Here is a 23,810-nt window from a genome sequence, read left to right as displayed (position 1 = left end):
ACATTGGCATGTTTTCGAACTGCTAGGTTGGCAGGAGCTGGGGTTAACAGCGGGCGCTCATTCCATTCCTGGGATTTGAACCTGGGACCTTTCGGTCTGCAAGTTCAGCAGCTCAGCGCTTTAATGCACTGTACCATCAGGGGCCCCAATATGATATATGCAGAGGCAAAGCTATATATGCAAAATACTATTTTCAGGCTTAATGTCCTTCCCTAGAAATCTCCATGTCTTTCAAACTAGAGGACCTAGAGATTCCTAGTGATAATGTTTTAATGAAATCTGTGAATAATCGAATCTACCAAAGTCGCAACCGCAAATGTGGAGGGACAACTGTACTAAGGTGTGTTTTTATTCATTCCAAAAACAGGTTTCTGCAAAAATGACAAAAACCATGATGCCCGCCTGCGAATCGAAGCCTTGCGACTCCATGGGTCTTCTCTGAAGGGTGCCGTCAAGGCCGGCGAGGCTTTCTTTGCCATTTACCCCCGCACCAACCAGCCGCGCATGAACCTGTTTGCCAGCCGAGACGAAGATGTGTATCGCTACAGCGACATCATGGTGCTGCTGCGAGTGGGTCCAGATGACCTGGCCATGCATTGCGGGAGGCTGGCCTTCACCGTCTCCTTCCATGAGCACCGACCGTTTGCCAAGAAGCAGAGGCCCATCACGCCTCGCCGCCTCTCGCCGTTACCTCCCTCCAAGGCGGAGGAGCTGGCCAAAGGAGACAAAACCAGTTACCCGTCTCCGTCCCAGTCTCTGCAGGTCCCTCATCTGATCTATCCTGGTTCTACTCCAGAGCCATCCACTTCGCTTTTATTCAGCATGGAGTCCAACACTCCTGAGGTTAGAAAAAGAACACCTACATTTCTATCACAAAATTTCATTTCTCATGAGGGGTCAAAGGAATTACTATGACATGGTTGTTTAAGCATTGCACTCCATCAGCATTATTGTCCATGATGTATATGGGATACATCATGAGATACCTTGGAGATGGGACCCAAATATGATATATATGGAATCCATCATGATATATCTTGGAGATGGGACCCAAATTTGATATATATGGAATACATCATGAGATATCTTGGTGATGGGACCCATATATGATATATATGGGATACATCATGAGATACCTTGGAGATGGGACCCAAATATGATATATATGGAATACATCATGAGATATCTTGGTGATGGGACCCAAATATGATATATATGGAATACATTATGAGATATCTTGGAGATGGGACCCAAGTATGATATATATGAAATACATTATGAACTATCTCAGGGATATATATGGAATCCATCATGAGATATCTTGGAGATGGAACCCAAGTATGATATATATGGAATATATCATGAAATATCTTGGAGATAGGTCCCAAATATGATATATATGGGCTACATCATGAGATATCTTGGAGATGGGACCCAAATACATTATATATGGAATCCATCATGACCTATCTTGGAGATGGAACCCAAGTATGATATATATGGAATATATCATGAAATATCTTGAGATAGGTCCCAAATATGATATATATGGGATACATCATGAGATATCTTGGAGATGGGACCCAAATATGATAAATATGGGATACATCATGAGATATCTTGGAAATGGGACCCAAATACAATATATATGGAATCCTTGATGAGCTATCTTGGAGATGGGACCCAAGTATGATAGATATGGAATATATCATGAGATATTTTGGAGATGGGACTCAAGTATGGTGTATATCAAATACATTTGGAAAATATCATGAGATATCTTGGAGATGGGACCCAAATATGATACATATGGGATACATTATGAACTATCTCAGGGATATATATGGAATCCATCATGAGCTATCATGGAGATGGGACCCAAGTATGGTGTATATGTGATACATATGGAATATATCATGCGATATCTTGGAGATGGGACCCAAGTATGATATATACAGGAAACATCATGAGATATCTCAGCATGTATATTGAAATGAATATGCAGTCAGCCCACTTTAGAAATCTCTCTGTCCTCCAGCATGACTCTATAGTCAACTTGGATCAGACCTGGAGGACCTAGAGATTCCTGTTCTAGGAATCTTTAGGTCTTCCAATGTGACCTTATGGTCAACCTCTGGAAGAACTTGATCACCCTTGACCACTCTTCAGCCAGACAATACAAAATTTAAAAAGACTGGTATTTTTATACCATGAAGAAGCCTCTTATCTAGAACTTGTTTTTTGTCTTCTCACCAGTTGCTCACCGAACCTCCTGTTCCCTATCACAAAGCTCCTCCAGAAGAAATGGACGATCCATCACATGACAGGTCATCGGTATCTCTGCCATCTTCCTTATCCTCCTCGCCAGTTTTGCTGCGGCGGTTGCCAAGTGATGCAAGTCTCCACCTCCCATCTCCAGAAAACAGCCCTAAGTGGGACTTCGAGGAGAGTTTTTCAAGACTGAGAGTAAGTCAAATGCCTCTCCTTATCCAAATGCTTTATGAAGTGGCTTAGAAATGCATTTACAAGGTTATAAGTAATGCATATGAGCTTACTGTGTATGTATGTGTGTATGTGTGTATGTATGTATGTGTGTGTGTGTATATATATATATATATATATATATATATATAGGCAGCAGTGAGTGAAAACTGGAAATATTTGGACCATGTAAATATGGGATACTGATGGAATAAATTATGGGATGAAAAAGTTCACATGTATACTTTGAAGCAATGGATTTTGGGACACTCTGGGTGCCTCTACATCTACACTGCAAATGTAGTTTGTCCTCATAGCTCAATGTGGAATCATGGGAGTTGTAGTTTTACAAGACATTTCACCTTTCTGCCAAAGAGTGCTGCAACCTGTGTTGTCGAAGGCTTTCATGGCCAGGATCACAGGGTTGTTGTATGTCTTTTGGGCTGTGTGGCCATGTTCCAGAAGCATACTCTCCTGACGTTTCGCCCACATCTATGGCAGGCATCCTCAGAGGTTGTGCTGCAACCTTTCCAAACTACAACTCCCATAACTCCATAGCTTTGATCCATGGCAGTTCCAGTAGGGTCAAACTGCATTCATTCTACAGTTCCCCTTTATGCAGACAAAGAAGGAGAGCTACCAAAGATGTACACATTAATATTTTCAGACTGCGACTTGCAAAATTCTGAAATATATAGTCAAAATAAAAAGCAACTTGCTCCGATCTCCAGTATAAGAGCTTTCTACTGACTGTGATTGAGGGTGATTACTAGGGCCTGATTTTGCTTGCCGAGCCTCTGCTTGGACGCAAAGAAAATGGCAATCGATAGTAATCAGCCGTGAGCTGTAGTTATTCTAAAGGCCACTCAAAGTGTCAGGCAGAGCTGTGGGTGAGGAATGGGAAAGAGGTTAGCTTGCAATATTTATCGTCAAGGAGGAATAATCTAGCTAAGAGACCAGGAATGGGCAAACCTGGGTCCTCCGGGTGTTTTGGACTTCAACGACATCCTTCCATATATGGACGATTGGCTCATAGCAACAGGCATGGGCAAACTTGGGCCCTCCGGGTGTTTTGGACTTCAACGAAATCCTTCCATATGTGGACGATTGGCTCATAGCAACAGGCATGGGCAAACTTGGGCCCTCCAGGTGTTTTGGACTTCAACGAAATCCTTCCATATGTGGACGATTGGCTCATAGCAACAGGCATGGGCAAACTTGGGCCCTCCAGGTGTTTTGGACTTCAACGGCATCCTTCCATATATGGACGATTGGCTCATAGCAACAGGCATGGGCAAACCTGGGTCCTCCGGGTGTTTTGGACTTCAACGGCATCCTTCCATATATGGACGATTGGCTCATAGCAACAGGCATGGGCAAACTTGGGCCCTCCAGGTGTTTTGGACTTCAACGAAATCCTTCCATATGTGGACGATTGGCTCATAGCAACAGGCATGGGCAAACTTGGGCCCTCCAGGTGTTTTGGACTTCAACGAAATCCTTCCATATGTGGACGATTGGCTCATAGCAACAGGCATGGGCAAACTTGGGCCCTCCAGGTGTTTTGGACTTCAACGGCATCCTTCCATATATGGACGATTGGCTCATAGCAACAGGCATGGGCAAACCTGGGTCCTCCGGGTGTTTTGGACTTCAACGGCATCCTTCCATATATGGACGATTGGCTCATAGCAACAGGCATGGGCAAACTTGGGCCCTCCAGGTGTTTTGGACTTCAACGACATCCTTCCATATATGGACGATTGGCTCATAGCAACAGGCATGGGCAAACCTGGGTCCTCCGGGTGTTTTGGACTTCAACTGCATCCTTCCATATATGGACGATTGGCTCATAGCAACAGGCATGGGCAAACTTGGGCCCTCCAGGTGTTTTGGACTTCAACTGCATCCTTCCATATATGGACGATTGGCTCATAGCAACAGGCATGGGCAAACCTGGGTCCTCCGGGTGTTTTGGACTTCAACGACATCCTTCCATATATGGACGATTGGCTCATAGCAACAGGCATGGGCAAACCTGGGTCCTCCGGGTGTTTTGGACTTCAACGGCATCCTTCCATATATGGACGATTGGCTCATAGCAACAGGCATGGGCAAACTTGGGCCCTCCAGGTGTTTTGGACTTCAACGACATCCTTCCATATATGGACGATTGGCTCATAGCAACAGGCATGGGCAAACCTGGGTCCTCCGGGTGTTTTGGACTTCAACTGCATCCTTCCATATATGGACGATTGGCTCATAGCAACAGGCATGGGCAAACTTGGGCCCTCCAGGTGTTTTGGACTTCAACTGCATCCTTCCATATATGGACGATTGGCTCATAGCAACAGGCATGGGCAAACCTGGGTCCTCCGGGTGTTTTGGACTTCAACTGCATCCTTCCATATATGGACGATTGGCTCATAGCAACAGGCATGGGCAAACTTGGGCCCTCCAGGTGTTTTGGACTTCAACGACATCCTTCCATATATGGACGATTGGCTCATAGCAACAGGCATGGGCAAACCTGGGTCCTCCGGGTGTTTTGGACTTCAACTGCATCCTTCCATATATGGACGATTGGCTCATAGCAACAGGCATGGGCAAACTTGGGCCCTCCAGGTGTTTTGGACTTCAACTGCATCCTTCCATATATGGACGATTGGCTCATAGCAACAGGCATGGGCAAACCTGGGTCCTCCGGGTGTTTTGGACTTCAACGACATCCTTCCATATATGGACGATTGGCTCATAGCAACAGGCATGGGCAAACTTGGGCCCTCCAGGTGTTTTGGACTTCAACGGCATCCTTCCATATATGGACGATTGGCTCATAGCAACAGGCATGGGCAAACTTGGGCCCTCCAGGTGTTTTGGACTTCAACGACATCCTTCCATATATGGACGATTGGCTCATAGCAACAGGCATGGGCAAACCTGGGTCCTCCGGGTGTTTTGGACTTCAACTGCATCCTTCCATATATGGACGATTGGCTCATAGCAACAGGCATGGGCAAACTTGGGCCCTCCAGGTGTTTTGGACTTCAACTGCATCCTTCCATATATGGACGATTGGCTCATAGCAACAGGCATGGGCAAACCTGGGTCCTCCGGGTGTTTTGGACTTCAACGACATCCTTCCATATATGGACGATTGGCTCATAGCAACAGGCATGGGCAAACTTGGGCCCTCCAGGTGTTTTGGACTTCAACGACATCCTTCCATATATGGACGATTGGCTCATAGCAACAGGCATGGGCAAACCTGGGTCCTCCGGGTGTTTTGGACTTCAACTGCATCCTTCCATATATGGACGATTGGCTCATAGCAACAGGCATGGGCAAACCTGGGTCCTCCGGGTGTTTTGGACTTCAACTGCATCCTTCCATATATGGACGATTGGCTCATAGCAACAGGCATGGGCAAACTTGGGCCCTCCAGGTGTTTTGGACTTCAACGGCATCCTTCCATATATGGACGATTGGCTCATAGCAACAGGCATGGGCAAACTTGGGCCCTCCAGGTGTTTTGGACTTCAACGAAATCCTTCCATATGTGGACGATTGGCTCATAGCAACAGGCATGGGCAAACTTGGGCCCTCCAGGTGTTTTGGACTTCAACGGCATCCTTCCATATATGGACGATTGGCTCATAGCAACAGGCATGGGCAAACTTGGGCCCTCCAGGTGTTTTGGACTTCAACGACATCCTTCCATATATGGACGATTGGCTCATAGCAACAGGCATGGGCAAACCTGGGTCCTCCGGGTGTTTTGGACTTCAACTGCATCCTTCCATATATGGACGATTGGCTCATAGCAACAGGCATGGGCAAACTTGGGCCCTCCAGGTGTTTTGGACTTCAACTGCATCCTTCCATATATGGACGATTGGCTCATAGCAACAGGCATGGGCAAACTTGGGCCCTCCAGGTGTTTTGGACTTCAACGACATCCTTCCATATATGGACGATTGGCTCATAGCAACAGGCATGGGCAAACCTGGGTCCTCCGGGTGTTTTGGACTTCAACTGCATCCTTCCATATATGGACGATTGGCTCATAGCAACAGGCATGGGCAAACCTGGGTCCTCCGGGTGTTTTGGACTTCAACTGCATCCTTCCATATATGGACGATTGGCTCATAGCAACAGGCATGGGCAAACTTGGGCCCTCCAGGTGTTTTGGACTTCAACGGCATCCTTCCATATATGGACGATTGGCTCATAGCAACAGGCATGGGCAAACTTGGGCCCTCCGGGTGTTTTGGACTTCAACGGCATCCTTCCATATATGGACGATTGGCTCATAGCAACAGGCATGGGCAAACTTGGGCCCTCCAGGTGTTTTGGACTTCAACGGCATCCTTCCATATATGGACGATTGGCTCATAGCAACAGGCATGGGCAAACCTGGGTCCTCCGGGTGTTTTGGACTTCAACTGCATCCTTCCATATATGGACGATTGGCTCATAGCAACAGGCATGGGCAAACTTGGGCCCTCCAGGTGTTTTGGACTTCAACGGCATCCTTCCATATATGGACGATTGGCTCATAGCAACAGGCATGGGCAAACTTGGGCCCTCCAGGTGTTTTGGACTTCAACGACATCCTTCCATATATGGACGATTGGCTCATAGCAACAGGCATGGGCAAACTTGGGCCCTCCAGGTGTTTTGGACTTCAACGGCATCCTTCCATATATGGACGATTGGCTCATAGCAACAGGCATGGGCAAACTTGGGCCCTCCGGGTGTTTTGGACTTCAACGGCATCCTTCCATATATGGACGATTGGCTCATAGCAACAGGCATGGGCAAACTTGGGCCCTCCGGGTGTTTTGGACTTCAACGGCATCCTTCCATATATGGACGATTGGCCCATGCCTGGTCTAGCTTCTCTCAAATTTCTGCAGCTCATCTTGTGGACTTGGAGGGGTTAAAGAAAGAGCATTATATGCTATGCAGGGAGTCAGGGAATAGTGTCCTGCTGGAAATAGACCGAAGGCAGAACAAGATGTGATTGATGAAGAATTTATAGGCGCTGCTATGCAAGCCATCATCCCATTCCTAAACAGCCCCGTGGAGGTCACGTCTGGGGCCACGCAAGTCAATTGATCAGGGTCAGGCCTATCCCTTGTTCCGGAGCGTCTGCCTGGTTGCAAGATGTATTGGAGGCCATTCGCAATGATGGCTCTAAAATGGAATTGAATGGGGCAAACTCATGACGGATCAATGGCTGCAAGTCGTGACGGTTGTATATCATCCCCAGAATAGTAGGCGATGTGCCAATCAATCACAGAGCAATCTGAGCATTAAGGAGGTGGTTGTGCAGAATGAAGAAGTCATCTAAGATAAGAAGTTAATGAGATGACAATTGTATTTCCACTATGGTGTCCTACTATCTTTACAAATTGTATGAGAACGCACACATATGTGGTTGTGTTCCTGTCTTGCTTGTGAACTATGCATGCTCATTTGAATAATAATAATAATAATAATAATAATAATAATAATAATAATAATAATGATGTGTCCAACATGTGATCCAATACAACAGCCAGCACAGTGTCTGCTGTGGACTTATCTTGTTGTGTTTCAAATAATAATAATAATAGTAATAATAATAATAATAATAATAATAATAATAATAATAATAATAAGTTGTCGAAGGCTTTCATGGCCAGGATCACAGGGTTGTTGTGTGTTTTCCAGGCTATATGGCCATGTTCCAGAAACATTCTCTCCTGACGTTTCGCCCACATCTATGACAGGCAGATCTGGGTGAAACGTCAGGAGAGAATGCTTCTGGAACATGGCCATATAGCCCGGAGAACACACAACAGCCTCATGCTCATTTGGTTGGCTGCTATGTGGATGGGATTACATGTGTGCTTGTGATTTAATATCAGATAGTAAGAGGAGCTAACAGTCTAAAGGTACTAGATTCTGGGTTGCTGTGAGTTTTCCAGGCTGTATGGCGATGTTCCAGAAACATTCTCTCCTGATATTTTGCCCCATCTATGGCAGTTAACCTGAGGATGCCTGCCATAGATGTGGGCGAAATGTCAGGAGAGAATGCTTCTGAAACATGGCCATACAGCCTGGAAAACTCACAGCAACCCAGTGATTCTGGCCATGAAAGCCTTTGACAACACATTGTACTAGATTCTGTCTGATCTTAGATGCTAAGCAGGATTAACTCTGGTTAGACTTTGGATGGGAGACCACAAACGAATACCAAGTGTTGTAGGGTTTATTTTAGAGGAAGGAACCAGAAAAAAACACCTTTACTGTTCCAACAAAAGGCACTAATAATTCTCCAAAGTACAGTAGAGTCTCACTTATCCAACATTCGCTTATCCAACGTTCTGGATTATCCAATGCATTTTTGTAGTCAATGTTTTCAATACATCATGATATTTTGGTGCTAAATTTGTAAATAAAGTAATTACAACATAACATTGCTGCAGATTGAACTACTTTTTCTGTCAAATTTGTTGTATCACATGATGTTTTGGTGCTTATTTTGTAAAATCATAACCAAATTGATGTTTAATAGGCTTTTCCTTAATGCCTCCTTATTATCCAACATATTCGCTTATCCAACATTCTGCCGGCCCATTTATGTTGGATAAGTGAGACTCTACTGTACACTTTCCATCGATTTGTTGATGAACTACAAAATTGTATGCAGAACAGAAAACAGCATACAAAATATTTCTGTTTCTATCATCCAATTACAGTAGAGTCTCACTTATCCAATTCTATAATTCACTTTTACAAACTGAAGGCCGTAGTAAAAGAATGCAGTTCTGATTCCCTGATGGAAGAATGAATCCAGCCTAAAATGAATTCATTTACTGTTTCTATAATGTATTCTTCGACACGAACGGAGAGGCCGAGCTAGACGCAAGGGCTTTGCGTGTGCATTTCATGAGACGAGCACAACAGCGGCTTCCGTGTGTATGTTTGGGATTATTCCAGCATTAGGCTCCGGGGAAATGCTGGAAACAGATTAATCTGGGACTAAGCTTCGGTGCCCGGCCTTCCGCACATTCGAGAGTCATTGGGAGCAGCGCTGAGAATATGTTGTTCTGAAAAGAAATATTCATTGGATTTTTGAAGTACATTTACCAAGGAAATGAAACAAGCTGCAGACAACATAGGAAGGAGAAATGCATAGGGTTTGAAAGAGGAATATGCTTAGACTTCCAAAAAAGAGCGTGTTAAAGCACTGAGTTGCTGAACTTGCAGACCTATAGGTTGCAGGTTCATATCCAGGGAGCGGGATGAGCTCCCGCTGTTAGCCCCAGCTTCTGCCAACCTAGCAGTTCAAAAACATGCAAATGTGAGTAGATCAATAGGTACTGCTCCGGAGGGAAGATAATGGCACTGCATGCAGTCATGACCTTGGAGGTGTCTATGGACAACACTGGCTCTTCGGCTTATAAATGGAGATGAGCACCAACCCGCAGAGTAGGACAAGGTTGTTCAAAGTAGCCCAGGAAGACCAAAATAACGCAGTTCGGGAATATATTCTGCACTTTGCCTGGGTTCTATGAATTAGTCTCCTGTTTTAATATTGTATGTTTTATGTCGATTTTAACTATTGTTTTTACTGATATTGATGTTTTTATTGGATAATTGTTTCATTGCTGTGTTTTGATATTTGATTGTTTTATCGGGCAAGGCCCCATGTAAGCCGCCCCGAGTCCCTTCGTGGAGATGGGGTGGGGTATAAAAATAAAGTTGTTATTATTATTATTATTATTATTATTATTATTATTATTATTATTATTATTATATAGCCTTTGATCCGAAAGAAAATGATAACATGGAGAGAAACCCAAGCACAAAATAACGCCATCAGCGCAAAATGAAACCGTTACAGTAGGGACATTAGATCCACTTGGTGCAAAATTGTCTTCTTTTTTAACAAAAGGATAGATCAAGATTTTTTGATTCAGAGGCGTAATCAGCAAACGCATTTGCCCCTACGCTCATTTTCTTTCCTGCTCTTCAAAGCTGATTGCTTGGGCGTTCGGTATCCCATACCATGAATTTTGATTTTTTTTTTTCTTCCTGAATAGGAGAAAATGGCCTTTTAGCTAGATTGGGGCTAAGCCATTTGGGTTCCTTTTCCTAGGGACAAAAGGCAATCAAAGAGCTGTTGATGAAGATAATCCTCTACGATCTTACAAAAATATATATTTCTCACTATCGACCTTTTGTTCTTGGAGGCATTCAACGTCCATGTTGTCTTTGCCAAAAAATATTTTATTTATCCCTTAATTCAGCATGCTCAGAATTTTAAAAATCCATCTTTCTAAGGAAGACTCTTCCCAAAAACAATACTATGATTCCTAAAATAGTAATACAGTAGAGTCTCACTTATCCAACATAAACGGGCCGGCAGAATGTTGGATAAGCGAATATGTTGGATAATAAGGAGGCATTAAGGAAAAGCCTATTAAACATCAAATTAGGTTATGATTTTACAAATGAAGCACCAAAACATCATGTTAGACAACAAATTTGGCAGAAAAAGTAGTTCAATATGCAGTAATGCTATGTAGTAATTACTGTATTTATGAATTTAGCACCAAAATATCACGATATATTGAAAACATTGACTACAAAAATGCATTGGATAATCCAGAACGTTGGATAAGCGAGTGTTGGATAAGTGAGACTCTACTGTAATAATAATCCCAAATCACAAACTGATGTAGAATTTTCTTCATACAATTGTCTTCATTGCAGACTCAACACAGCCGTTTCCTTTCCCCATTAGTAGTATTAATTATATGAGTGAAATACAAAATTGTTTCCCAGAATTAATCAAATCATATTATTATTAATAATAATGATAATAATAATAATAATTTATTATTTAATAAATTATTATTTTATTGTATGATATGAAATCCAGCATATCTATCTTGTTTGCTGTGTCATACAATAAAATAATAATTTATTAGCGACATTTATATCTCGTCCTTCTCACCCTGAAGGGGACTCAGGGGGCGGCTTACAAGTTATATATAATACATTAAATAATAATAATAATAATAATAATAATAATAATAATAATATGTAATGTATTAAATGTACTACCTATACCTTGTAAGCCACCATGAGTCCCCTTTGGGGTGAGAAGGGCGGGATATAAATGTCGCTAATAAATAAATAAATTTATAATAATAATAATAATATAAATTGTCATAAAATAATAATTTATTAGCGACATTTATATCTCACCTTTCTCACCCTGAAGGGGACTCAGGGCGGCTTACAAGTTATATATAATACATTAAATAATAATAATAATAATAATAATAATAATAATAATAATAATATAAGTAATGTATTATATGTATGAGTCCCCTTCGGGGTGAGAAGGGCGGGGTATAAATGTCGCTAATAAATAAATAAATAAATAAATTTATTATTATTATTATTTTATTATGACACAGCAAATGATAGATATGCTGGATTATTATTATTATTATTATTATTATTATTATTATACTTATTTATACCCAGCTTTATGTCTCCCGAAAGAGACTCATCCATTTTTTAGGATGTTATTTCCCATCACACGCGACCCTACAAATGAGAGATCTTCAAGGATGCATTTACACTGTCGAATTAATGCAATCTGACACCAATTTAATTTGCAATAACCCAAACCCTAAGCCACTGGCATGACTGCATGGAGCGCTGTCACCTTCCCACCAGAGCAGTACCTATTGATCTACTCACATTTGCATGTTTTTGAACTGCTAGGTTGGCAGAAGCTGGGGCTAACAGCGGGAGCTCACCCCACTCCCCGGATTCAAACCACCAACCTGGCTCTTCACACAGGCCTTTGGTTAAAGACTGCCCATCCCCATAACAATTATGTTCCTTGACCATTTCTGCATCGATTGAACTTTTCCTGGCTAATTTGATATGAATTCAGGGCCTCTCCCATCTCCAATTGATCTCTATTATCATAACCTCGCTGTTTTTAATTCCATGTTTTATTGTTTTTTTAATTTCTATTGGTTAATGTTTAAAATTTTATAATTTGTGTATGATTTTTGTTTATTGATATATTGTATATTGTTATTGTTTTTATCTGGTATTATCTGTAAGCCGCCCCGAGTCCCCTTCAGGGGAGACGGAGGCGGGGTATAAATAAACTTATTATTATTATTATTATTATTATTATTATTATTATTATTATTATTATTATTAACCTTCTGGTCAGTAAGTTCAGCAGCTCAGCGGTTTAACCCGCTGCGCCACCGGTTTACGCATTTGTAGTTTAGGAAGGTGCATTTTCATATTCTTAGTAAGGAGAGCTCTAATAGCACCCTTAAATACAAATCCCAGAATTGTATAAGCCACAGCATTTAACCGGTATTAAACTGCTTTAATTCTGTAGTGTGGAAGGGCACTACAACTGACTCACTGTATCAACTGGATTTACTAAAATGTTATGCGGGGACATGAGAGAAGCCTCCCACAAGGATGATAAAAACATCAAAACATCCCGGCAATGTCCCCTGGGCAACGTCCTTGCAGACAGCCAATTCTCTCACACCAGAAGCAACTTGCAGTTTCTCAAGTCGCTCCTGACATGAAAAAAAAAACCAAACTAAAATGTTGACTCACCATTCAACCAATACATCTTTTTTAATTTGAACTAAGCAACACGATTCTCACTACAGTAGAGTCTCGCTTATCCAAGCCTCACTTGTCCAAGTTTCTGGATTATCCAAGCCATTTTTGTAGTCAATGTTTTCAATATATCGTGATATTTTGGTGCTAAATTTGTAAATACAGTAATTACAACATAACATTACTGTGTATTGAACTGCTTTTTCTGTCAAATTTGTTGTAAAACATGATGTTTTGGTGCTTAATTTGTAAAATCATAACCTAATTTGATGTTTAATAGGCTTTTCCTTAATACCTCCTTATTATCCAAGGTATTCACTTATCCAAGCTTCTGCCGGCCCGTTTAGCTTGGATAAGTGAGACTCTACTGTATTACATTCATACTCCTTCTTTAAAGAGATCCGAAAACGGCTTTAACAAGAGGATGGAAATGATGTCTTTATGTTTCACGGATTACAGTTTCTTTGCTTCTGTCATCCACGAAAGCTCTCGCTAAAACAAACAGGTTCCTCTTAACGGTGTTCCGAAGCTCATTCTTCCATTTATTACACCAGAACAGACCAAACTCTTCATAAACTGGTTCGGTATAAAAATTTACTTCTTACCAGGTGCTTGGCTTTAAGTGGGCCGTAAAGGAAAGGTTGTAAATGCCAAGCATTTTGGAAGATTGATAAGAGTAAAGCCGCAAGATGAAGGGCGTGATGGATTAACATCTCGGAGCTTTTATTTTCGGCGGCACCAAGGAGGAACCTTTATACAGCCTGGTAGGAACGTTATGGCAAATGGGGTGAAATTCTCCATTAGGCCCCATGATAAACGTTGAACCGTCTCTCTTATTCTTTGAGTTGTTGATGTACGGTATTTCTAGATTTTTGTCCCAGCTCCCTACAACTGGAGGTACCTGGGAGAAAGGGAGCAAAAGAGGCAAGATCAATTCATCACAAAGCTCAATGAAGCTGGAAAAAAATAAATCCCCAGTGTTGCATGGGAGGGCTTTGCATGAGGTTGTCAAGGCGTATCAATGCTGTTCAGCAGAGCGTGGGGCTGGCAATTTGTAGGGCTTTGAAGGTCTGTCAGCCGGGTGCAAGGAGCAGCCCTTGATAGATTTGTCAGAGGGAGTTGTGGAATGATGTTGTCGACCGCGTTTTTAGGGGATCGAGCCCTTAAGGAGAGACCGATCCGGTCCTGAGAGAACGGACCCTGGCGGAGCCAATAGGAGAATATAAGCCGCAATACAACCTGAAGCCGAAATGAAGAAGGTCCGCCAAAGTTGAAGGAAAATTCCGCCAAGGAGTCTTTATTGAGCAATTCAGCTGAAGAGGACTCTAGTAGCGATCATTCAGTCTACTAGGGTACCATATAATCAAAATAAAGCCATATTTATACAAAATTTCAGTCTGACAGCCCTTTGAATTTCCCGCCCTGCTCCCCCGCCCATCTGATCGTTGATAGGCTAGAAGGTTGAACGAGGCGGGCTTTCGTTTCCCGCCTTGCTCCGTTGGCCCAATAGGAAGCTGCTTTTTGTCTCTACTCGGGCCAATCAGGAAGGGGAAGGCGGGAGTTATTGGAACAATGAAGTGACAGGGCAGGAAATATCGGATTAATTCCTGCTAGACCGAGTTCTAAAGGGATTAATGGCAGCAATCAAGGGTGTCCGGGTTTCTGTCACGTATACAGATTTTAGATATGCCTTGGGGTGTCAGAAGTGGAAGTAAAGATGGGTGGTGATGAGCCATATTGACAGGCTCTGCAGGGCGCCTTCCTGAGGTGTCCTGGTTTTTCCTTTGGGTGAGATATGACAATGTTTGCCTTGGGGCGAATCACCTTTAGGTCAATACTCCGAATTCGGCGACTCAAGCCCTAGATTGTCCATGCAATCTGAATTTGATTGGGTTTAGCGGTGGCAATGAGAACCAGCATGGTGCACTGGTACAGGACTAGGGCTGGAGCATGTGTGTGCATACATATACATATGGGTTTTGGGGGAGAAGACCCCGGTGAAAGTGGAAAAACAGCATATAAAGAAATTGCTAATGTTTATAACCCAAATAATGCCTCACAAGGAACTTCTAGGTCTGACTCTGTGGTGGATCTCCATTGGAAGCTGATAAAAGAATTGTATTGAAGGGTCTAGATCAGGGGTCCTCAAACTTTTTAAGTGGAGGGCCGGTTCATGGTCCCTCAGACTGTTGAGGGGCCGAATTATCATTTTTTTTAAAAAAAAAAACAAATTCCTATGCACACCGCACATGTCTTATTTGTAGTGCAAAAAACCCCCAACAACAATTATTTGTTTGTTTGTTTGTTTACTACATTTATACCCCACCCATTCTCATCCCAAAGGGGACTCAGAGCAGTTTACAAGTTGTATGTACATACAATGTATTATATTATTAGCATAGCACAATATTAGCATGATATATTACTATATTGTACTATACCACTATACTGTAATATTATTAATAATATTACATTTAATATATAATATATAACTAACATTATTATAGTGTATTATTATTAGTATTATATTGTATTACATTATAATATTATTATCAATATTATATGTATATAGGTACACAATATATGATATTATTACCATAGCACAATATTAGTAAATGAAAGAACAATACAATACAATATTTAAAAATAAAAACAATTTTAACCTACATAATCCTACCAGGATTTCAGTGGGAAGTGTGGGCCTGCTTCTGGCCAATGAGATAGTCAAGTTAATTAGGATTGTTGTTGTTGTGTGCCTCGAAGTCATTTCAGACTTTGGGTGAGCCTAAGTCTAAAACTATGGGCAGGGGCCAGGTAAATGACTTTGGAGGGCCGCATCCGGCCCCCGGGCCTTAGTTTGGGGACCCCTGGTCTAGATGTTCCTAGAGAAGTGTTTTGTTTAGAAACATCTAGGTCTTCCAGCATGGTTTTGTGGTTGATCTCCATTGGAAGCTCCATGGAATGCCACTCAGTAATTCCTTCATTTTTTGGAAGTCAGCTCTCTTAAAGTCCAGAATGCGTGTTTGACTTGTCTTAGTTTCAGTCTTCCTTTGTATGGCAAACTGCAGGAGCACATGGTCACTTGCCCTTAAGGATCCAACCACTTTGACTGTATTGATCAGGTCTTCCACATTTGTTAATGATTAGATCAAGAGTAGCCGATCCCCTTGTTGTCTCCTCTACCTTCTGGACCATAAAATTGTCTGCAAGGCAAGTGAAGAATTTGTTGGACTTTGTACTCTTGGCTGAGTTTGTTTTCCAGCAGATATCAGGATAGTTGAAATCGCCCATGACTACTATATCTCTTCTTTGTGCCTGTTTGGTCAGCTGTTGACAGGAGGCTTCATCAAGTCCTTCATCCTGACTCGGAGGTCTGTAGTAGACACCCACGACAAGATCTTTTTGAGTCCCGGTTCCCTTGATTCTTATCCAGATGCTTTCAAGCTTGTTTCCCAGATTACAGTCTTGCATTTCTTCTGCAACGTAATTGTTTTTGTGGTTGTGGTTGATCTCCATTGGAAGCTCATAAAAGAAAGATCTAGATGTTCTTAGAGAAGTATTCTCTTTAAGAACGTCTAGGTCTTCCAGCATGGCTTTGTGGTTGATCTCCATTGGAAGCTCATAAAAGAAAGATCTAGATTTTCTTAGAGAAGTATTCTCTTTAGGAACTTGTAGGTCTTCTAGCATGGCTTTGTGGTTGATCTCCATTGGAAGCTCATAAAAGAAGGATCTAGATGTTCTTAGAGAAGTGTTCTCTTTGGGAATGTCTAGGTCTTCCAGCATGGCTTTGTGGTTGATCTCCATTGGAAGCTCATAAAAGAAGGATCTAGATGTTCCTAGAGAAGTGTTCTCTTTAGTAACGTCTAGATCTTAAGCATGGCTTTGTGGTTGATCTCCATTGGAAGCTCATAAAAGAAGGATCTAGATGTTTCTCTTTAGGAACGTCTAGGTCTTCCAGCATGGCTTTGTGGTTGATCTCCATTGGAAGCTCATAAAAGAAGGATCTAGATGTTCTTAGAGAAGTATTCTCTTTAGGAACTTCTAGGTCTTCTAGCATGGCTTTGTGGTTGATCTCCATTGGAAGCTCATAAAAGAAGGATCTAGATGTTCTTAGAGAAGTGTTCTCTTTGGGAATGTCTAGGTCTTCCAGCATGGCTTTGTGGTTGATCTCCATTGGAAGCTCATAAAAGAAGGATCTAGATGTTCCTAGAGAAGTGTTCTCTTTAGGAACTGCTAGGTCTTCCAGCATGGCTTTGTGGTTGATCTCCATTGGAAGCTGATAAAAGAAGGATCTAGATGTTCTTAGAGAAGTGTTCTCTTTAGTAACGTCTAGATCTTAAGCATGGCTTTGTGGTTGATCTCCATTGGAAGCTCATAAAAGAAGGATCTAGATGTTTCTCTTTAGGAACGTCTAGATCTTCCAGCATGGCTTTGTGGTTGATTTCCATTGGAAGATCATAAAAGGAGGTTCTAGATGTTCCTAGAGAAGTGTTCTCTTTAGGAACTTCTCAGTCTTCCAGCATCTGTGGTTGATTTCAATAGGAAGCTGATCAAAGAATTGCATTGAAGGACCTAGATGTTCCTAGAGAACTGTTCTCTTTAGGAACTTCTAGGTCTTCCAGCATGGCTTTGTGGCTGAACTCCATTGGAAGCTGATAAAAGAAGGATCTAGATGTTTGTAGAGAAGTGTTTTCTTTAGAAACTTCTAGATTTTCAAGCATCTGTGGTTGATCTCCATTTGATACGGCTAAAGAGCTTGTCAAGCTACAATCCCCATGATCCCGTAACATTGAGATATGGTGTCAAACTGCATTAATACTACAATGTAAATGCACCCTTATTCGTAGGCGAAATGAATCCTTCCTTGATATTCTTGGCTTACAGCAACAAAAAAAATCATATGCTAGAAACCTTCATTTTATTTGGCTAAGGTAGTAATTAAGTATTCCGCTCCACCCGCTCCTTCTCTCCCTGCTAATAATTACTCAGCGAGTGTCAAGTGTCGGCTTTGACAAGACAAGTAAATGGGCTTAAAAGGGGGAAATTGCTTTTCTTTTATACTGTGTGTGAATATATATATATATATATGAAAAAGAAAGGGGGAGATTGTATCAGAGCAACTGACAAACCTTGGCACAGTAAAACTCACTTAACGGAAGAGACAATGACTCCTGCACTATCCAACCTGGGGTTTTAATAATTTGTCAGATGAATTGGGGCTTTTTCTAAATAAGTGGAAGGGAATGGCATCCCGGAGAGAAATGCGAGCCCTCGAGGGGTCCCGGCATCAGAACCATCATCCTCTCTGGAGAAATGCGTTGCAGCATCCTTCCTTGCAAAGCGTGCAAAGCGTGGTTTTTCCGGGAATGTTTGGAAAGGAGGGGTCAAAACTGAGGAAGGGGAGGCAGGGAAGAAAGCATCATCCGGCTCTCTCGACTGCCAAGGAGACAAGATGATGGCTAATGAGTTCCCACAAGACAAGAAGAAGAAGAAGAAGAAGAAGAAGAAGAAGAAGAAGAAGAAGAAGAAGAAGAAGAAGAAGAAGAAGAAGAAGAAGAAGAAGAAGAAGAAGACAACCTTGCAAATGGCATTGTGCATCCACACTGGCCGTGGAACTTCTCTCCTCCGTGATCGATATGTTTAAAGTATTTCTTTGGGATACATTGACCAGAAATGAGAAAAAATTCTGCAGTTTGGGGTCTGCTTTGCTCTTTTCTCACTCTGTATCTGTGGATTCAGCTATCCACAGCTTGAAAATACAAGCTGGGTATCCCTTATCTGGAATCCTGATATATATAAATACAGTAGAGTCTTGCTTATCCAACGTAAACGGGCTGACAGAACCTAGATAAGCAAAAATGTTGGATAATAAGGAAGGATTAAGGAAAAGCCCGTTAAATGTCAAATTACGTTGTGATTTTACAAATTAAGCACCAAAACATCAATTGGCAGAAAAAGCAGTTCAATACACGGTAACGTTAGTAAGTACAGTAGAGTCTCACTTATCCAACATAAACAGGCCGGCAGAACGTTGGATAAGCGAATATGTTGGATAATAAGGAGAGATTAAGAAAAAGCCTATTAAACATCAACTTAGGTTATGATTTTACAAATTAAGCACCAAAATATCATGTTATACAACAAATTTGACAGAAAAAGTAGTTCAATACGCAGTAATGCTACATAGTAATTACTGTATTTACGAATTTAGCACCAAAATATCACAATGTATTGAAAACATTGACTACAAAAATGCGTTGGATAATCCAGAATGTTGGATAAGCTAGTGTTGGATAAGTGAGACTCTATTGTACATATAAATACAGTGGAGTCTTGCTTATCCAACGTAAACGGGCTGACAGAACCTAGATAAGCAAAAATGTTGGATAATAAGGAAGGATTAAGGAAAAGCCCATTAAATGTCAAATTAAGTTATGATTTTGCAAATTAAGCACCAAAACATCAATTGGCAGAAAAAGCAGTTCAATACACGGTAACGTTAGTAAGTACTGTATTTACAAATTTAGCACCAAAACTTCACAATGTATTGAAAACATTGACTACAAAAACACTGACTGTGTTGGATAATACAGAACGTTGGCGACACAAAGGTTAGATAAGCAAGACTTGACTCTATTGGTAGGCTGTTAGGAGCCCCCGGGTGGTGCAGCGGATTAATCCGCTGAACTTGCTGACTGAACAGTCGGCGATTTGAATCTGAGGAGCGGAGTGAGCTCCTGCTGTTAGCCCCAGCTTCTGCCAACCTTGCAGTTGCAAATGTGCAAATGTGAGTAATATTGTATGTATATGGTGCTCTGAATTACATGGTGCAACTTATGTTTTGAAACTTTATAGTATTCGCTTATCCTTTTTACATAGAAGGAAGATAGCTCTATACTCAGAGAGGCCTGACTATTTCTGTGGCCTTTGCAAGATGCTCTAATATACACATCTCTTTTTATGTTTTGAACCTTTATAGTGTTTGTTTATATCTTCGACATTGTCTTCATGCAGTCATGCCAGCTACGTGACCTTGGAGGTGTCTATGGACAAGGCCGGCTCTTGGGCTTAGAAATGGAGATGAGCACCAACCCCCAGAGTCGGACACGACTAGACTTAATGTCAAGGGAAAACATTTACCTTTACTAGGCTGTTAGGAAGTGTGGGAATTGAAGTCCAAAACACCTGGAGGGCCCAAGTTGGCCCATGCCTGATATAGACTATGCCTTGTCCAGAAGGAAAGAAGTCCAGTTTCTTTAATTGGGACTCCAAATCTAGTCTGTCTCTTTTGGGTGCCACCTCAAGCATCCGCCGTTCTTGTCCCAAGCTACTTGCAATTTTGCCTTTTGTCTTATTTATTTGCAAGGCTCTCCAAAATCCAAAGGTTGCTTCCAGAGGACTTGCTTTTGCCCTCCTTTGCTTCGGCCGTTTAATGATTGATGCCTCCTTTAATGAACCGCAATAAGAGGAGGAAAGCGATGGGCAGCTTGGGAACCGGCTTCACAACCCATTAGGCAAGGGACAGGGGTTAAACAGCGCCATTACAGGTCTTAACAGCCGTGTAACAAGATGTTTATTAGTCAGTGTGCTCGGAAGAGACAAAGCTTGGAGCAACACACCATTTCGAAGAACTTTTATTATGGGCGAGGGAGAACAGATAATGTCAACAACCATACAAGGGCAGATAAGATCAACCATTGCTGTCATCTTGGCCGTCATCTTCAAGGAAGACAGCAAATATGCTATTATGGAAAGGTGTTGCAAAAGCCACATAAGCTGGTCTGAAATCCCTAAACCAGCTTGTAATCTTATATACAGTAAAAGTTAAATTAGAACTTGATGTAAATATTCAGAAACATTTAACCTACTGATGCCTCAATTAATGTATTTTTTTGGTATCTGTTTTTATTTCTGAAATTTCCCACCCTCGGCTTATACTTAAGTCAATGATTTCCCAGTTTTTTGTGGTAAAATTAGATGCCTCGGCTTATATTCGGGTCGGCTTATATTCGAGTATAGAGTAGAGTCTCACTTATCCAACATTCGCTTATCCAACGTTCTGGATTATCCAAGGCATTTTTGTAGTCAATGTTTTCAATACATCATGATATTTTTGGTACTAAATTCGTAAATACAGTAATTACTATGTAGCATTACTGTGCATGGAACTACTTTTTCTATCAAGTTTGTTGTATAACATGATGTTTTGGTGCGTAATTTGTAAAATCATAACCTAATTTGATGTTTAATAGGCTTCTCCTTAATCTCTCCTTATTATCCAACATATTCGCTTATCCAACATTCTGCCGGCCTGTTTATGTTGGATAAGTGAGACTGTACTATATATTTATAATGTTGTATAACATGATGTTTTGGTGCTTAATTTGTAAAACCATAACCTAATTTGATGTTTAATAGGCTTTTCCTGAATCCCTTCTTATTATCCAACATATTCGCTTATCCAACATTCTGCCGGCCCGTTTATGTTGGATAAGTGAGACTCTACTGTATCTATATATATAAAAGGGTAATGAAATTTCGGCCTAGGACAAAACAACAAAACTGCACATCCCAGAAACACTAAACCTGGCAGCACAACCCCTCATCCATGCCTCTATGTTCATACAACAAAAAGAAAAGAAAAATAAAGTCCTAATTAGAGGGAGAGGAATCATTGTGTTTATCCAATTGCTGCCAGTTAGAAGGCTAAGCTCCGCCCACTTGGTCTCCTAGCAACCCACTCAGCCCAGGGGACAGGCAGAGTTAGGCCTCACTTAGGCCTCTTCCACACTGCCTATAAAATACAAATTATCTGATTTTAACTGGATTATATGGCAGTGTAGACTCAAGGCCCTTCCACGCAGCTATATAACCCATATATAGCCGTGTCCCCACTAGTTTGCTTTTAATTACTCTGATTTTATCTGCTTGGATTTTAATGTATTTGTCCATTATTTTATTTTGTGTATTGTTGAAATGTTTTATGTCAAACATGTTGTTGTTGTTTCGGGCTTGTCCCTGTTGTGAGCTGCCCTGAGTCCCTTCGGGGAGATGGGACGGGATATAAAAATAAAGTTTACTATTATTATTATTATTATTATTATTATTATTATTATTATTATTATTATTATTATTTATAATGGACTTAATGTCAGGAGAAAACCTTTACCCTTTACCTTAACTACCACCAATTCCTCAATACTTTATTTCCAATACCACCATACTTTGCCACAGCAACGCGTGGCCGGGCACAGCTAGTATGGTATATATTTTAAATCATAGAATGATATGGAAATTGGAACATACTTATGACATGGAGAACTGACAGGTACCGTATTTAGATGGATTTGCAGATCACAAGTGGACTTTGACTATCAAAAATTGACTCCTCTTTTGATGTCGCTTCTACTGTATGTGCCTTCTTCATAGGGTGCCTTCAACCCCCTCTTGCTTCACAATCTTCCTCACATCGCGTTGTGTCTTCATCAGGAAAGTAGCACCTTGTCCCTGTCTTTAACCACCTTGGTTGCGAGTACAAAGGCATGGCTGAAGCCCATTAGAAGTCACTAATCTGCGTAAAGCTCTCTTGCCTCGAGCCTTCGCGCCCTTCACCGACACTGGGTCCAATTATAGGGCATTAATCGCCGTCACGGTGTCAGTTCTGTTTGCTGCCTTTGCATCCTACAAGGCCAAGGATGTTTTATTTATGTGAGACTGGAACAACATTGATTAAAATTCCCTTTTGCTCCGGTCGGGCAGCGAAAAAGGGAATCAAGGCGCCCGCTTCCGAATGACTCTCTTCTCCGAAGTGCCTCCAAGCCGTATTTTAAGGACCTCGGTCCTTCTGCATAGCTCAGCAGTCCTTCCCCTTTGTTAAGATGAGCGCGAGAGGACGAGGAATGGCACAGATATTGTTTTAATCTCCTTCGGAAAGATAATTGCTTTCTGTTTTTTTTCCACGCCCCTTCCTTGGGCCTGTTCCGAGAGATGGATCTCTTTGGGAAATTGCTTTCCCGTCGGTGGAGACAGTTCGGGGCCTGTGTCATCGCAGCTCGGCATGGATGGACCTCCAAATGAGATTTCGCAGCCTCCAAATCAGATTATTTCGAGGGTTTCCATTACCCCAGAGTAAAAGAAATGGACAGACGCAGACCAGGAGCAGTCCATAGCAGAAGACGATATTTCCCAATTGAAGCCGAGTCCTTGGATTTTTGCAGAGAAACAATACATAATGCAAAATACTACTTTTTGCACACTTGGCGATCGCTCAAATAAGCTTGAGAAATCACTACGAAACAGTCTTGCAAGCCTACCAATAACGAAATAATTCCATATAGAGTGCTCTATAGATTTAATTATCAATATCAAGGAGTTTGGAGCCTCTGACAGCGCAGCAGATTAAACCGCTGAGCTGCTGAACTTGCTGACCAAAAGGTCGGCAGTTTGAATCCAGAGAGCAGGGTGAGTAGATCAATAGGTACCGCTCCGGCGGGAAGGTAATGGCATTCCGTGCAGTCATGCCAGCCGCATGACCTTGGAGGTGTCTACGGACAACGCCGGCTCTTCAGCTTAGAAATGGAGATGAGCACCCACCCCCAGAGTCAGACACGACTAGACTTAATTTCTGGGGGAAAACTTTTCCTTTATCTATACCA

General features: G+C 41.7%; 1 protein-coding gene across 1 annotated transcript in view; it reads left to right on the top strand.

Moving 5' to 3' along the window:
- Positions 1-363: 363 nt before the first annotated feature.
- The window catches only part of ccdc33 (coiled-coil domain containing 33), a 137,648-nt gene continuing 114,201 nt past the window's right edge, over positions 364-23,810 (top strand). Inside the window, exons 1-2 of the mRNA XM_062963042.1 lie at positions 364-843; positions 2,257-2,466. Of these exons, the coding sequence (XP_062819112.1) occupies positions 505-843; positions 2,257-2,466 (549 nt within the window). The 5' untranslated portion in view covers positions 364-504. The remainder of the gene's footprint in view (positions 844-2,256; positions 2,467-23,810) is intronic.

The sequence above is a fragment of the Anolis carolinensis genome, unplaced genomic scaffold, assembly GCF_035594765.1.
Source record: "Anolis carolinensis isolate JA03-04 unplaced genomic scaffold, rAnoCar3.1.pri scaffold_11, whole genome shotgun sequence".
NCBI classification, from domain to species: domain Eukaryota; kingdom Metazoa; phylum Chordata; class Lepidosauria; order Squamata; family Dactyloidae; genus Anolis; species Anolis carolinensis.
The sequence above is the reverse complement of the archived record's forward strand: the minus strand, read 5'-3'. Positions and strand labels throughout refer to the sequence as shown.